This window comes from Hyla sarda, chromosome 5 (assembly GCF_029499605.1).
Source record: "Hyla sarda isolate aHylSar1 chromosome 5, aHylSar1.hap1, whole genome shotgun sequence".
In the NCBI taxonomy this organism is placed as follows: domain Eukaryota; kingdom Metazoa; phylum Chordata; class Amphibia; order Anura; family Hylidae; genus Hyla; species Hyla sarda.
The window spans coordinates 249,388,132-249,406,162 of NC_079193.1; the positions used below are offsets into that span (position 1 = coordinate 249,388,132).

Below are 18,031 nucleotides of genomic sequence, written 5' to 3' on the forward strand. Positions count from 1 at the left end.
TTTTCATTTAATTTATCAATTCATCTATTCATCAATATGTCCAAGTAAAGAAAAACAGATGTGTCTAGCTAAGCATTTTAATATTTTTTACATTTTATTCTCCATTAACTGGAATAGTTTATGAATTGTTTATGAAAGTTTCATTAATCAGAACTGCCATTGGGTTAGAGAAGATAATACTAAATAATAAGTCACAGAGTGACCGATTCCCTTTTCAGTAAACAAGGCATTTGCTTACCTTCCTGATTCAAAGGTAAACCAAGTGGAGTCTCTTCCATATCTTCTTAAAGAGCTAAGCGGCCACATAACCAACTTCACTTTTGCATTGTGAATATCCCACAGATAGATGTTTTCATGTGTGATCTGCATTGTGCATTCTCCATAGATGTCTAAATTTGGTGTTGGCATAAGATATACATTGAACCTTTCTAAATAAATTTAGAGAAAAAAGGAAGAAGTAAGTACTAATATGCATATAGGATTTTACATTTATTAAAACTGTACACAAAAAGATCAGAAGGAAAATTTGGTAGACTTATTTTTGCATATTAAGAAACCACATTTACATAAATTCTTCACACATATCTACTTGCAAGTGTATGACATTATGAGAAATAGCATTTAAATAATTGTGAAAGTAAACAAAAGGAAAATCCCATCCCAGTGCTGATAATTTGCTAAATAAAATATAAACCAGCATTTAGAGCACCTGATGGGCCATTATATAATGATCTGGCCCTGGACAGTAAATAGCACAGACACAGCTTGGCTGCTCTTTCTCTTTGCTAGGTCACATGAGGAGAAAAGTTTTTAGACCTAGCCAATTTCCTGTTCTGTTTGCTGCAAATGGACCATGATGAACATGGTTCCATGTGTTGTTTAGGACAGTTTCACCCAAGGCTATCCCAAGGTCAAAGCTGAGAGGGCATTCATCTCCAAAATCCTGTTTCTTGCTCCTTACAGCATGGCTATCACATTCATAATCAACTAGCTGAATTACTTGCATATGCCCTGCCTACTGCACATAACCATGAGTAAAGTCTTTCGAGTATCTGCACCAAGGTAACCAGTCTGTGGAGGCCCTTGACAGTAAAGAATTACCTTATTGGTAATGTAGTGTGCCAGTAAAGGTGTTCCAGCTGCTACCCACCACAGAGTTGTCGAGATGTTGAATGTATAAATGTTTGCTGGATGGAGAATCTTGCAAATGTATGTCTTTGGATTGTACTTAATTTATAGTATACACTGAGGTCTTACAGAGTGCTAAGGGTTAATTTATATTACATTTCTGGATCTAATGTACATAGCTAAATGGTAATTTGGTCACATGTTACCTCCTAACCAAAAATGGCAGGAGAAAGTCCCTAGTCCAACCTTCCTCTCCTTGGGAAATGGGAGAAACCAAACCTGTCAGTGAGTAGTCTGGCTCTGGGTTTAGCCAATGCCATGTGTTTCCCTTTGACCCATAGGGGGACCCACCAGGTTAGCAAAACCACCCAGTCATTTGTTACTATAGACTTTGCCTGAGTTACTACTACCCTCAAAGGGCCCTGGACCACTCCAACAATCCTGCTCATGTGCACCACAGATGTGCATGGATTGATAAATCCATGATCTTTTACTGGCAGGTCTTAACTTAAAAACGGTATGAAATGCTGGTCCTATTTAACCCCTTAAGGAATCAGCCCATTTTGGCCTTAAGGACTCAGACAATTTAATTTTTACGTTTTCATTTTTTCCTCCTCGCCTTCTAAAAATCATAACTCTTTTATATTTTCATCCACAGACTAGTATGAGGGCTTGTTTTTTGCGCGACCAGTTGTCTTTTGTAATGACATCACTCATTATATCATAAAATGTATGGCGCAACCAAAAAACACTATTTTTGTGGGGAAATTAAAACGAAAAACGCAATTTTGCTAATTTTGGAAGGTTTCGTTTTCACGCCGTACAATTTATGGTAAAAATGACATGTGTTCTTTATTCTGAGGGTCAATATGATTAAAATGATACACATTATTACAAACTTTTATATTATTGTTGCGCTTAAAAAAAAATCACAAACTTTTTAACCAAATTAGTACGTTTATAATCCCTTAATTTTGATGACCTCTAACTTTTTTATTTTTCCGTATAAGCGGCGGTATAGGGGCTCATTTTTTGCGCCATGATCTGTACTTTTTTTTGATAGCACATTTGCATATAAAAAACGTTGAATACATTTTTTTATAATTTTTTTTAAATAAAATGTATTAAAAAAGTAGGAATTTTGGACTTTTTTTTTTTTCATTCATGCCGTTCACCGAACGGGATCATTAACATTTTATTTTAATAGTTCCGACATTTACGCACGCGACGATACCAAATATGTCTATAAAACAAAAATTTTACGCTTTTTGGGGGTAAAATAGGAAAAAACGGACGTTTTACTTTTTTATTGGGGGAGGGGATTTTTCACTTTTTTTTTACTTTTACTTTTACATTTTTTTACATTTTTTTTTACACTTGAATAGTCCCCATAGGGGACTATTCATAGCAATACCATGATTACTAATACTGATCTGTTCTATGTATAGGACATAGAACAGATCAGTGTTTTCGGTGATCTTCTGCTCTGGTCTGCTCGATCACAGACCAGAGCAGGAGACGCCGGGAGCCGGACGGAGGAAGGAGAGGGGACCTCCGTGCGGCGTTATGAATGATCAGATCCCCGCAGCAGCGCTGCGGGCGATCCGATCATTCATTCAAATCGCGCACTGCCGCAGATGCCGGGATCTGTATTGATCCCAGCACCTGAGGGGTTAATGGCCGACGCCCGCGAGATCGCGGGCGTCGGCCATTGCCGGCGGGTCCTTGGCTGCGATCAGCAGCCGGGATCAGCCGCGCATGACACGGGCATCGCTCCGATGCCCGCGGTTATGCACAGGACGTAAATGTACGTCCTGGTGCATTAAGTACCACCTCACCAGGACGTACATTTACGTTCTGCGTCCTTAAGGGGTTAAAGGGGTACTTCCCTGGAAAATATTTTTTTTTTAAACAAATTCAACTGGTACCAGAAAGTTAAACAGATTTGTAAATTACTTCTATTTGAAAATCTTAATCCTTTCAGTACTTATCAGCTGTTGTATTGTACGTTCTTTTCTTTTTGAATTTCCTTTCTGTCTGACCACAGTGCTCTCTGCTGACACCACTGTCCATTTTAGGAACTGTCCGGAGCAGAATAGGTTTGCTATGGGGATTGGCTCCTACTCTGGACAGTTACTAAAATGGACAGAGGTGTCAGCAGAGAGCACTGTGGTCAGACTGAAAGGAAATTCAAAAAGAATAGAATTTCCTCTGGAACATACAGCAACTGGAAGGATTAAGATTTTTAAATAGAAGTATTTTACAAATCTGTTAAACTTTCTGGCACCAGTGGATAAAAAAAAAAATCCAATATGTAAAAAGGGCTGAATTTGCACTCACCGACCACGTAGTTCACTTTTTCACAGGACCTCCGTGCGGCAAGGAGGCAAAGATGAGAGCGCTCAGAGGTTAACAGCCGTTTTCGCATACAGCTGTGAGCTTTTTCCGACCTGAGGAAGGCCGGAAGAAGCACACAGCTGTGTGTGAAAACGGCTGTTAGGCTCTGAGCGCTCTCATCTTTAGTCTCCCTGCCGCACGGAGGTCCAGTGAAAAAGTGAACCACGTGGTTGGTGAGTGCAAGTTCACCCCTTTTTACATATTGGATTGCATTTCTATTTCTTTGACACTTAGCACCCCGCCAGTTCAATTATGATTGTCAGCTTCTGTCCCTGAACACGAAAAAGACTGTGCTATATAATAGTCCTACAGGTGTGCAATTCTTTGACTGTGCCCTCTGTTCTCCATTATATTTTGGATAAAAAAAAAAAAAAATGTTTCTCAGTAGAGTACCCCTTTAAACCCCCCCTCCCATCCAATGACAATTGTACTTGTTTGCCACTTTACTCTCATGGCCTTTAGCTGTCTTTTTTCCTACTCACCTATACTCCTAGGGTAAGCACATTCCTTTACCCTCTGTGTTCTACCCATTGCACGTGCAGTTTTTGGAGAGGTCTTTAGACCAGGTCCGTTCATGGAATCGAGTGGTGTCCCTGCGATCCAAGGCCCACACAATAATTTTCTCAGAGAGGGGACAGTCATCTCAGCAGTCTACAGCTTTGTTTCCTCAGTCTCTCATGACCCAGCAATTGCTCTTGTTTGCTGCAGTCTCTACTGCTCTGCACAGCTTCTTTTGTCTAGCACTAGTTTTAAACATACTGCTCAGGTGGGAGCCTTGCCCATTTATGCAAACATGGGGACTCTTCCACATATGGAGACTTACTCACTCATGCACAAATAAGCATGGTGAACAGCACCATGGAACACGATTGGAATTCCATGGTGCAAAGTAAATTACCTGCACAGAAACCACAACAAATAACGCATGGCAATTTCATGTTTACATATTTTATATACAAAGGGGCCTAATACATTGATAATTGTGGAACATCAAAGAATTCTACATACATAAATGTTAGTGTTTCCTAATTTCTGCAAAATAAGAAATTACACTTTTAGTTGATATTCCATATTATTGTGGGTTTTGTGCAATTATAATACTTTATGCCCAAAAAAGCAGAAGATTGATAATAATATGTCTTAACATTAATGGTTAATTATGTCCCAAAAGCTGCAATCTAATGATAATGAAACAGACACCAAAGGAAATGGCTTTTAGGAATTATTAGTGAGATCAATAGAAGCACATGAAAAATGTGACTGTTAAATGGCTTTAGGCTTGTCATTGGTTATATCATTCATTCAGCTGACAAGTCTGTTCCAAGTGCAGAAAAACCTACAAACACTATAAAATTAAATATTCAACAAGCTTCTATATACTGTAAGTCTGCAAAGCTGTGGGGTCTGAATTGCCAATAATACAAAATCTCAAAAATGTTTATACTGAAAAGAATTATGTCAGAATAAATTATTTATTTGTGTTATTTAGCATAATGTTAAATTTGCATAGTGTTAAATATTCATTCAATTAATGTAATCTTGTTATTAAACAATTATCTTTTGGTGTATAAAAAACTTTATATATAATTGTTTATTCAATTTATTTAGTTTAATCAATTTATATTGAGGATTTAAAAAAACAATGCAATTTTTGCATTTTTAGAGGAATAGAAAGAAAAAACAAATAAAACATACAGTCTTAAAGGTTTTATATGTTTAAAAAAAATTAAAATAGAAAAAAACATTTCAATTTAAGAATTTAAGGTTAAAACTTTAGGGCTAGAACCCTTTTATCTTAGCCACGGTAAGGCTAGGTTCACACTACAGAATCTCTGGGCAGAATTTCTGCCGGAGATTTAACCGGTGGCACTAGGAAAGCACGGACTGCATTGCCGTCCTCATAGATGGCAATGCATTTCTGGGTAGATCTTTTGGGAGATCTGCTCAGAAATGCATTGAAATCTATGGGGGCGGCAATACAGTCCGCACGGTCCTAGTGCCGCCGGCTTGGTCTCCGGCAGAAATTCTGCCCAGAAATTCCACAATGTGAACCCAGCCTAAGGGTCCATATCCATCGATCCCAATCACCTTATGGAGGCCAAAAGTGTCATGGGGGTTTTTATTAGGGGTTTCACAGTGGCTCCCATCATGACTTTGCGCTAGAGGTGTCCATTAGGGAGTCCTCCACTCCAACTTATACCTGGACTGGATGCTACATAAATGTGGTATGAAAAAATGTTTAAAGGTAGGATTAGGATTCTATTGTACTAAATATATGCTGAAAGTGCATATGTTGGGGAGCTTCCTTCACTTTCCCTCTATTTTTGCTGGATAAGGAAGCACAGTCCTCCATACTTTCCGACCAAATACATATTGAATTTCTATGTAAAATATAGGGTGATGGAAAGTGCTGGACACCAATTTTTTTCTGGTTTTTATGTGTTCATTTAATTAAGCTCCTCTCTTATACATTTATTTTATTTGCTACATGGAAAGAGAAGAAAACAAATATCTATTTTTGGTGGAGCAAAACAAGAACATAATCCAGAAAATAGAGAAAGCAGGCAAACTCACCGCATCTGGTACGTAACGTGACAGTCAGGAGGGACGGGGAGGAATCGAGAGGTGCTATGGAGCACCTCCCGATGCCTCCCCATCCCTCCTGACCATAGTGTTAACTGCCTGATGCAGTGAGTTTGCCTGCCTTCTCTATTTTCTGGATTATTGAGTTGCATATGTCTTTTCTAATGAGCGGAGCACCCCGTAGGCACTATTGATTTGTGGTCAGCGCTGAGTCCTACTATTTATGCCATGGACAGGTATAGGTATAGCCTAGCATGTAGTGCTCTCCTGTTTTTCTCCCTCTGCTACAGTTTGTTTTTGCTTATTGGATCTAAGAATATGTTTTTGGCCTGATAAAGCAGGTTCTTTTGACTTTTGTGGGGAAATTGATGTAGCTGTATTTTCAAGAGAGGTAAGAAAGCTAGCAGTTCTGGTTTATTTATGAGGGAAAGAGTGGTTTAACAGCTTATTCTCCTTGGCTGAAATACAACCAGAAAAGAGGGGAAAAACAAGCTTAGGTATGATGGAAGACCTCACAGTGACTTTGAAGATTATTCAGTTTTGTGCGATTAATGATTATTTCTTTCTTGCTACATTGTGTGAATGGCCACTATAGGCTGTAATATCTAATATATGGGTTTATTTAAAGAGTACCTGTCACCAAATAAAACTTTTAATATAGTGTTCCTTGTGTAATTATCAGACACTTTCCTGAGGGAATGAAATGGCGCCGTCGCTCCGGGCGGGCTCCTTACCACATTCTGCCCTGCCGTTACATCTGTTTATGTGTAGCCACCTTTGTATTCAAGAATAAAGAGCACAGCATTGGAAGTTGGTGAGTGATCTGTGTCTTTTCTTTTTCCTCTCTTACATGAACCCTTTCCCATTCACTTGCTTTTAAAATTATACACAAATATGTTTAAAATGCAATAGAAAAAATGGCCACTAGGTGGCTCTGTTCTGTTCCCAGCCACAATTAATACAGTGTGTTTGTTTTCCTCCCGACTTGGCAGGAGACCAAACTCAGGAAGTGCTTCTCTGCACTGAGCTTTATTGACAGCTGCACAGAGCCTCACTGAAAGCTGCAAAGAGCCTCATTGAAAGCTGCAAAGAGCATTACTGATACATGTATGGACCCTCACTGAAACGTGCACAGAGCTTGAGGTCTTCTATTCATCACAGTGCTGCAACCATGTGAGGGCGGAAGTGGTCCCCCAGCAGGCTTCAGTAATGTCATGCCATCTGAAAAACACCCACTTTCTCCTGCTGGGAGATTGCACTATGTGAGTAGGAATAAAGGTATGATACAGAGCTTTTTAAAGCTTGAATTTTTTTTTAAGGGTGGAAGGAGTGTTAAGAGTTGTTAGGGAACATAGCCTGAGTTAGTTGAAAAAAGTTTATTTGGTGACAGGTACTTTTTAACTTATCTGTAATGTAAGGACATTTTATTTCTAAGTAAAATATTGTGTGATTTATTATAAACCTTATTTTGAATCTATAAAGGTTTTTTTTTTCAAAATTCTGGAAAAAGTTGGTGTACAGTTCTTGTGAGTATTTAGGCATGTCATCACTGTAGCCGAGTAAAAAACAAAAGACAGGGAATACCCAAAAAGGAATGGAGGGGATATATCAGGTTTGGGCTTTTTAAGTTATTTCCCCCCCTTGAGCCAATCCTTTTCAGTACTTCCCATATAATATTTTGCTCAGTATTTTTAACCAAAAGCCGAAGTGGTACCAACACAGAGAAATGCTACATTGGTGCCACTCATGGCTTTGGTTAAAAATACTGATCAAAATAAAGTGTGAACATTAAATAAAAAATGTAATAATTTTTTATGAGGTTTGTTTCTTATGATTAATATTAAAAGAAACTAAATCTAGACATGAATAAGAAATCTAGATAGAAAAATAAACATATTTAGTCAATCTGAAAGGCATTCAGCATAAATTTTGTTACAAACATTTTGCATCTAAAAAGAAAAAAAATACAAAAGGCTGCCTCCGATTATCCCTTTTTATAAATTATGATTAGTAGAGATGGGCAAATTTTTCAAAAATTTGATTCTGCCGATTCAACGAATTTTCCCAAAAAATTTGGTACGATCCGAATATATTTGCAGCAAATAGCTATTTAAAACGGCTATTTCCTGGCTACAGAGAGCCTCAATAGGTGTGTAGACCATTTTGCCTTGCCGTTACATGCATAGGGAGTATGCTGTGGTAGTAAAATAATACTGTTATTCAGTATGTAGAAAGAAGGCTTGCAGCAAAGCTCTTTCCTTTAGAACATAGACTTTATTGAAGTAATTACATGACACACAGGAAAGGGAAGACGGTCGTGACGCGTTTCGGTCTGATCACCGGACCTCAGTCATACAAGTGGAAGTTTAAAATCCAGAGTCTTATAAGGAAGGGTGGAGATGACGGAACTCCCACACCTGTGGAGCTCCGGCATCTTAACCCTTTACATACAAAATATTAAATACCTTAAATGCATACAATAATAATAAATGACAATACTGGGGTATTGCTCGCTCGTCCAAGGCAATAATATAGAATGATAGTACTCTAAATAATCAAAACATGAGATACCTGGGATGGGTTGTAGGAGAGGACGCCTAGAAAACCGTATGAACTGGGGTAAATGTAAACAGGGTCATACATAGTAAATAAGTAAAATTGATGCACTCTAAATACAATAGAATGTATAATTCAAAATAAGATACACGCAGAATATACAGAATTGCATCAATACATATGTAAAGAGTATGAAACCAACTCAGAACATAAAACGACAGGAACCATACTTAATTAGTAATGAATGACTGTGTTCAGTCGTTTATTTAACCTGTGGAGGACACGGCTCCCCAGCTTCAAAATCCCAAAAATCTCTCGATCCAACAGTTTATGCTTGATGCTGCCCCCTCTAATAGGGGGGAGTGACATGTTCCCAACCCTGCAATATTAGGGTTGATAAATAACCTCCATGGCACAATGCCTGGAGATCATGGAGACGTGTCTGTTATTAAAGTTGGCTAAATCGGATAAGTGTTTCCGTATTCGTACCTTGAGGGGATTTGTTGTGCAGCCCACATACTGGAGTTGACATTCCTGGCAGGTGAGCACATAAACAACATATGCTGTGTTGCAATTGATGAACTGTTTGATTGTATATTGTTGGTTGTCAAAACAAGATTTGATTGTAGTAGAGCTTTTCATTACTCCGCAGCATATGCACCTATTGTGCCCACAGCGATATGAGCCCTGTTGTTTTAACCAGGTAGGTTTATTCCCCCTGTCTTCTACAAAGAGGCTAGGGGCCAATTTTTGTCCAATAGTTGGAGTCCTTCTAGAGCTACATCAGTAGCCATATCTGAGAGCCTCTTTGTATGTAACATCAGAGACAATGAGCCGGTGTACTTATGAATGATTCCACAAATGTCCCTGAACTCTTCACTGTAAGTAATGACAAATGTAATTGGTGAGACAGATTTATTACTAATTTTGCTAGAATTCTTTTAAGTAGCAATAAGATCTGACCGGGCTTTCTGAGGAGCAATCCTGATGCCCCTATCTATGTTCCACGGTGCAAACCACGGTTGTGTAACCGTGTAGAGGTTTGTTCAGACTCACATGGGAAATCGCTCTGGAGAGAGCAGTTCCTGCGGACACGTATCATTTCTCCCACTGGGAGATTATGGACCACATGTGGGGGGTGGCAAGATATTGGATGCAAAATTGCATTGACCGCAGTGCTTTATCTGTACGTACTTGTGTGTATTAAATGTTGGTCCTGATCACCCCCTATGTGTAGATCCAGAAAATGCCCTTCTACCCCTGTGTGTGTAACCATGAAGGACAGATTGCATGAGTTACTATTTAGGTAGTTGGTAAAGTCCGGTATGGCAACCACATCCGATCCCCATATAAATATGAGGTCATCTATGTAGCGGCCATATCAGAGGATGGAAGAGCAAAACAGGTTATGGGGTTTGAAAAGTGTCCCCTTTCCCACCAACACATAAATATGTTAGCAAGAGAGCGGGAAAATGTTGCCCCCATAGATGCTCCGGTTGTCTGCAAGAAAAAAAATCCTGGTTAAACATGAAAAAATTTTGGCTCAAAAGAAATAAAATAAAATATTCACAAAAACTGTTGGAATACCTTGCATAGGTGTTCAAGAACCAGGACAAAGCTTGTAATGTTAGATGATGGGATATTACAGAGTAGAGGGAAGATACATCTGCTGTTATCCAACTGTAGGAACTTTGCTAGTCAACTTTATCCACAATGTTGTGAATGTGCTTGGTATCCTTGAGGTACCCTGGCATCAAAAGGTATCCAAGGTTGAAGCATAGCATCTACCCAGGAGCAGATTCTTTCATTTAGGGAAGAAATCCCAGCCACGATTGGCCTCATGGGTGGAGGAAAGACCTACTTGTGAACTTTTCAGAGCGAGTGGAATATTGGAATAATAGGACTATCCAAGATCATATAGTCAGCTTGTTTTCTGTCCAAAACACCACTCCCTCACAAATCCACAAGCACCTGTAACTCCCGTTTGAATGACAGGGTGAAATCTCTGGACAAGGGCCTGTACGTATTGGCATCCTGTAGCATAATCATATTTAGATTACAGTACAGCTCCTTGTCCAGGATCACCACTGCTCCCCCCTTATCAGCCTGTCTTATTATAATATCAGGCATCTCACTCAGCTGTTTAAGTGCCCGTTGTTGTTTAAACGATAGGTTGTTTCTCTTTCTCTTGTTCAAGTTGCCTGACAGGTACTCTAATTCCTTCTCCACCGCATTCTGGAATTGATCTTATATAGGCATACAAGATGAAATGGGGTGAAAATCAGGATTGGCAGTGGAGAAGTCTGGAATATCAATAGAATGAGGTGGATCATAAAGCTCCTGTAAGTCGAACACGACCATCTACTCCTGGAATTTAATCGCAGACGCCGTGTCCGACACAGGAGCTCCATGTAGCTCCATATCATATTCGATATTATCAGAAACTGACACATTTGAGGCAAGATCTACATGCTGGGAATCATTTATCAAAAAATCTACTGAAATATCATCATTAGCTTAAGCACCCTGCTTTATTACATCAAAATGTTTTCTGATAGTGCTATTCCGAACAAATCGATTAACATCAAGCAGTGTCTTAAACAAATCAAAGTGGCAGGATGGGGAGAAAGATAGTCCCTTGGACATGACATCAAGTTGCTCACTTGAGAAAACCTTGGCTGACAAGTTAAACATGGGGACTTCTGCTACTTCTTGTTGAGCTGGGTGTTGCTTATGGTGGGGACAGTGTTTCCTCTCTGCCCGGCGTTTTTTGACCTCATGGCAGGTGGAGTAGCCCGAGGGCCGGTGGCTACTGGGGAAGCAGCAGCACTCGGTGCAGAGAGGAAGTGGTGTACAGGGGGGTCCCCAGAGTCCAAACCCAATTCTATAGAATCAACATCAGAGATAATGAAACTGACCTAGAGTAGATATGTTTTTATCCGTGTCTGGCCATTGGAAAACAGAGTCCGGTTTATAGTCCTGCAGATCCCGAACAAACTTACTCTGTTTCACCTCCGCTATAGACTCCTCCAATTTGGCAAGGTTTTCCATGATCTTTTCATCATACTCTGCGAATGAAGGGTGATTCTCGAACTGTAGGAGATTGTTCTGTAGGTCTGTGATTTCACTGCTGGCATGACAGAGTGCTTCCTCCTCATATGTTATGATTAGTTGCATGAACTTCATTGAGGACACTGCCAGCAGCTGATCCCAGTCCTTGCTAAATTGATCCGAAAAGATTGTGGTAAGGAACTTTCTCAGACAAAGGCCTTTACGTAGCATGTTATTTTCAGCATATTTTTTCAATGTAGAAACATCCAACCACGTCTTTGTTTCGTTGAGACTAATGTGTCCTCCAGTTTCCACAGCGCCCTGTGTGTCGGTATTTTTAGTTTTAAAAATGTGCAGCGTACCTTCAATTTGGGACGGGCGTTCTTTGACAAGTTGAAGGCATAGACTGGGAGCCATATTGTAGCATCCCTGACAGGATTACAGGAGCAACAGCAAGATCCAAAAGTTCATATATCAGGTGTGAGTAGTCAGCTCACCTTGCCGCCGGGCAGTGCGCGGAATGGTGTGGATGCACCCATAGATATTGTAGAAAGAAGACTTCCAATATGTAGAATTTATTGAAATAATTACATGACACATAGGACAGGGAACACAGTGGTGATGCGTTTCAGTCCGATCACCAGTCCTTAGTCATACAAGTGCAAGTTTAAAATACAAGAGTTTTATAAAGGAAGGGTGGAGATGATAGAACTCTCACACCTGTGGAGCTCTGGAATCTTAACCCTTTGAATGCAAAATCTAAAATACCTTAAATGTATACAATAATAATAAATGACAAGACTGGGGTATTGCTTGCTCGTCCAAGGCAATAATATAGACTGTTAGTCGTGTAAATAATCAAAACATGAGATACCTGGGACGGGTAGCAGGCGATGATACATAGAAAACCGCATGAACTGTGGTAAATGTAAACAGGAAGTAGAGAAATGGCGAGGTTCTCAAGGACTGTGGGTTGGTTTATGTAGGTGAAATGAATCTATGTATAGTGTGTGAGAATTAGTACATAGTATGTGGACAGAGGTGTCAGCAGAGAGCACTGTGGTCAGACTGAAAAGAACTATACAACTTCCTCTAGAGTATACAGCAGCTGATAAGTACTGAAAGGATTAAAAATTTTAAATAGAAGTAATTTAAAAATCTGTTCAGCTTTCTGGCACGGATGATTAAAAAAAAATGTTTTACACTGGAGTACCCCTTTAACCCCTTAAGGACGCAGGACGTAAATGTACGTCCTGGTGAGGTGGTACTTAACGCACCAGGACGTACATTTACGTCCTGTGCATAACCGCGGGCATCGGAGCGATGCCCGTGTCATGCGCGGCTGATCCCGGCTGCTGATCGCAGCCAGGGACCCGCCGGCAATGGCCGACGCCCGCGATCTCGCGGGCATCCGCCATTAACCCCTCAGGTGCCGGGATCAATACAGATCCCGGCATCTGCGGCAGTTCGCGATTTAAATGAACGATCGGATCGCCCGCAGCGCTGCTGCAGGGATCCGATCATTCAGAACGCCGGACGGAGGTCCCCTCTCCTTCCTCCGTCCGGCTCCCGGCGTCTCCTGCTCTGGTCTGTGATCGAGCAGACCAGAGCAGAAGATGACCGATAACACTGATCTGTTCTATGTCCTATACATAGAACAGATCAGTATTAGCAATCATGGTATTGCTATGAATAGTCCCCTATGGGGACTATTCAAGTGTAAAAAAAAATGTAAAAAAATGTAAAAGTAAAAGTAAAAAAAAGTGAAAAATCCCCTCCCCCAATAAAAAAGTAAAACGTCCGTTTTTTCCTATTTTACCCCCAAAAAGCGTAAAAAACATTTTTTATAGACATATTTGGTATCGCCGCGTGCGTAAATGTCCGAACTATTAAAATAAAATGTTAATGATCCCGTATGGTGAACGGCGTGAACGAAAAAAAAAAAGTCCAAAATTCCTACTTTTTAATACATTTTATTAAAAAAAAAACTATAAAAAATGTATTAAAAGTTTTTTATGTGCAAATGTGGTATCAAAAAAAAGTACAGATCATGGCGCAAAAAATGAGCCCCCATATCACCACTTATACGGAAAAATAAAAAGTTAGAGGTCATCAAAATAAAGGGATTATAAACGTACTAATTTGGTTAAAAAGTTTGTGATTTTTTTTAAGCGCAACAATAATATAAAAATATACAATAATGGGTATCATTTTAATCGTATTGACCCTCAGAATAAAGAACACATGTCATTTTTACCATAAATTGTACGGCGTGAAAACAAAACCTTCCAAAATTAGCAAAATTGCGTTTTTCGTTTTAATTTCCCCACAAAAATAGTGTTTTTTGGTTGCGCCATACATTTTATGATATAATGAGTGATGTCATTACAAAGGAAAACTGGTCTCGCAAAAATAAGCCCTCATACTAGTCTGTGGATGAAAATATAAAAGAGTTATGATTTTTAGAAGGCGAGGAGGAGAAAAGGAAAACGTAAAAATTAAATTGTCTGAGTCCTTAAGGCCAAAATGGGCTGAGTCCTTAAGGGGTTAAGAACTAAGGTAGTATCGTTGTTATAGATGTATAAGAAAGTGAAATATTCAACTGTATGAAATCAGCTTCTGCCGCCTGTTCTCTTAACAAAGCCTCTCCCAGGCCTGTGTCACCAAACTTTTCATAGGTCCAAAACGGTTTCAAACTTCCCCATGTGGCAACTTTCTCCCTCTTTCAAATACAAAACTGTGGTGCTCTGACCTCAATTAATGTTCCTGCTAAATTACAGTAGGCTTCCTCTCTCTCTACTGGTGTCAGTAGGTCTCACCAATGCTTGCCTCCAGATGTACTCATAATACTATCAAGTTGGAGGATTGTTTTGTTCAATCTCACTCTATTCCAGGAACCCCACTTCATTATCCCTCTTAATATCTCCAATCCCTGGCCTACAATCCTGGCTCTATGACCTAGGCCACTATTTAGCACTCCAGGGCAGAATACAGGGCAACCAAATATGATGGCCCTCCCTGCTCATGACAACCCTTCTTGCTAGTGACCACTCTCCTATCACAGACATGTGTGGAATATCTAATAAATTATATATTACTACTGCTAGCAGCCTTGGCTGATGGCTTTCCTTTAACCTGTACGTGCAAATAATAGTTAATATATTCTACTTGTAAAAGTGCATAATACCTCTAGTATGAAGTCATAATTTTTAAGACACATATATAAGGGCAACCTGAATGCAAGGGTATCTGTAACCATTTGCTTGGTAGTAAGATATTTATATAGGAAATGCTAGTTGTAGACAAAGTCATAATTCCTCTTATTTCTGTAGAACCAGAGCTCCACATAGCCATATTGTAGAGATTAATTGGTGTGACACCAGACGGTAAAACAAAAGTACATGGCCTGTATTTTATAATCTAGAATGATTTATTGTTTTGGGTCATAAAAGTACAAGCGGAAATTATTGAACTACTTTTAGTTCCCAAAAGTCATTGTACGGCAATGATGGATTTAGCCCATGATCATTTATTCACTGGGCACCTTGAGTTCACACATGTCTAAAAGTAGAATCTGGAGGCATGCTATTCGTGTAATCTGTTATAGGAGAAAAAAGTTTTTTTTCTGGCTCTTTTAACATATCATGGGTTTTATTGTATTATCTGTGCAGAATAAAAAATGTTAATAGGAACTAGAAACAAATAATGGTTAAATAATTGAGAATTTTTTTTACTTCACTACTTACAACCCAGATGTACATGCTAATATTATGGACATGTTGATGGTGGTGGATCTTCATTTATGTTACCTTATGTGATCTAACTGCTGCTTGGTAGGTACTAGAACAGCAGTATTATCTAGGATAACACTGAACCAGGAAAATGTAATGGGAAAGTCATAGAGGTGAACATGTATCATAATGATAATGTGTGCAGGTATGAAGGTAACTAGTAGATATGGGGGGGGGGGGGGGGGGGGATTGTCACCATAAATTCAGCCAGAAGTGCTCTGCAATTTTATAGTTTGTATGTTAAGGACTAATGTAATTCATTTATTAGCTGACAAATACAGTTAAAGAGACTAGGGAAGGATATATAACAATAGGATGGATTCTGTATAATGTTCAAGCATACATAACTACTGCTTTCGAGAATATCATTCCTTCCTTGGTGATCAGCATTTCCCTGCTGCCCTAAAACTCTCTTTAGGTACATCATTTGCAGCAGAACTCTCTTCTACCTCTTCTACTTTTCTAAACAGAAAATATTGTATATTTTCTTGGCATTCAAGGTATGTATCCTGGTAACTGGAGTTCCAATTGAACATATAGGAATTGTACTGTACAATGCCATTTGGACAAGGTGTGCCGCTAACTTATTAATTTATTAATAAATATTTTGTTTTCCAGTATATGGCATGTTGCAGTTCCAGCAGTCGATCTGAAAGACTCCTCTCATAAATACAAATACAGATTTTGGCATGGAGGGTGAGGTGCCATAAACTGGAACAAGGAAGCTGCCTGTATGATGGCTTGATGTCAGCATGAGAACTTTTTTCATTCCCAAATTTAAAATAGGAGAGAACCCCTTTCTGTGTAATATATTACTCTTCTAACACAAAAGAGTTGTCATATTAAATGGGGAACTCTGACCCTAAGACATCTTAACCCCTATCCAAAGGATATGTTTATTTTTATTTACACAGGTTTTTTTTTTTTTATGGAAAAGGGGGGGTGATTCTTACTTTTATTAGGGAAGGGGTTAAATGATCTTTATTAACTTTTTTTTCACATGTTTTTTTTTGATCGCCGCATCTAAAATGAAAATGAAAGCTTCCCGGCATCTCGGTCGGGCTGATCGGGACCGTCGCGTCCGATCTGTGCAATGATCTGTGTATGAGATCAGTATGTGCAGTGTAATAGTCACTGGGGGGGGGGGGGGGGGGGGGGGGAGGCTATAACACTGCAAAAAAAAAGGGTGAAAAAAAAGTTAAAGGGGTGTTCCAGGCAAAACCTTTTCTAATATATATCAACTGGCTCCGGAAAGTTAAATAGATTTGTAAATTACTTCTATTAATAAATCTTAATCCTTCCAATAGTTATTAGCTTCTGAAGTTTTCTGGGACATGAATCATCAGAGAGTAGTTAGACAGAAAACAACAACTCAACTTCAGAAGCTAATAATTATTGGAAGGATTAAGATTTTTAAATAGAAGTAATTTACAAATCTGTAAAAAGGAAAAGAATGTGTGCAGCTCACAAATCTACCATCCGAGGATATAGTTGGTTATATGCCGAAACCCCAAACGGACAGAAATAAATAATATGAAGAGAGAAAATATATAACCAATCCTTCTAGGATTTTTCCCCGAAGGGTACACAATGAATCCAAATATAGTATGGAGAAATTTCAATTGATATAAATTTTATTAAACATGTATAAAACAATTGATAAAATTGTATAAAATTAATCTAATCCTGGCACAGATATATAAAGGTGAGCAATCCACTGGGCCCTAGTGGTATTGATCACAAAAATGAAAAGACTTGATTCTAACAATCATATATGGTGGAAAAAATTATTAAAAAAAAAATATATGTGTAAAAAAAAAAATTATTAAAAAATATATACCGGTCTGGAAAAAGGGGATTGAGTCCTTTTCTGGTGCAGCTGATGAAATATCTTAGTGATGAATAAATGGACCAGTAGTGTATACACTTGTACAATTGATTTTATCAGTCTATTGACTAGTACAGGCTTACTGGTCTGTGTTAGATGCTGCTGTCACAGTGTGTCTCACTCGCTCCTGGCGCTTGTTGTTGTCTCCGTCCACCATACGCCGGCTGCTCTGGCACAGGGCTGTCACTCGTGCAAAGTTCGGATTATGCAGGGGTACGTTTGGCACAACGTCCCCAGTTGCCTCCGTGCTGCTCCTGTAGTGGTCTTGCAGGGCGGGCGCAGCGCTGGCGTCCCTCGTGGATGATGATGATGGAGAATATTTTTTTCTCAGGGCGGGTGGAGGATGGATATTTCCCAGCAGATTTAGGTTAGTAAGAAATCGTGGTATGAGTCCAGGTCGGACTACAGCTGCAGTGGTGGATATTTCCAATGTGTAGCAAGTCTCTGTGCCAGGTTCACACCAACGATGTGTAACAAGGTGCGGCAATTTAACCTAGACGCGTTTTAGGGTTCTTTTGCTGAATAGCATGACCCTTTCTTCAGTAGGAAAAATACAGAATATATTGAAGCTTCTCATATGGATCATTTATATATGGTGGTTCACATTTGGAGCTAATTTGTGAACAGAACAGAAATA

General features: G+C 39.2%; 1 protein-coding gene across 3 annotated transcripts in view; it reads right to left on the reverse strand.

Annotated features, from left to right (window-relative positions):
• Nucleotides 1-18,031, reverse strand: part of DOK6 (docking protein 6) — a 602,763-nt gene that overhangs the window by 282,066 nt on the left and 302,666 nt on the right. For all 3 annotated transcript variants that reach the window (XM_056521475.1, XM_056521474.1, XM_056521476.1), the window contains one exon: nt 239-428. In XM_056521475.1, coding sequence (XP_056377450.1) covers nt 239-428 — 190 coding nt within the window. The remainder of the gene's footprint in view (nt 1-238; nt 429-18,031) is intronic.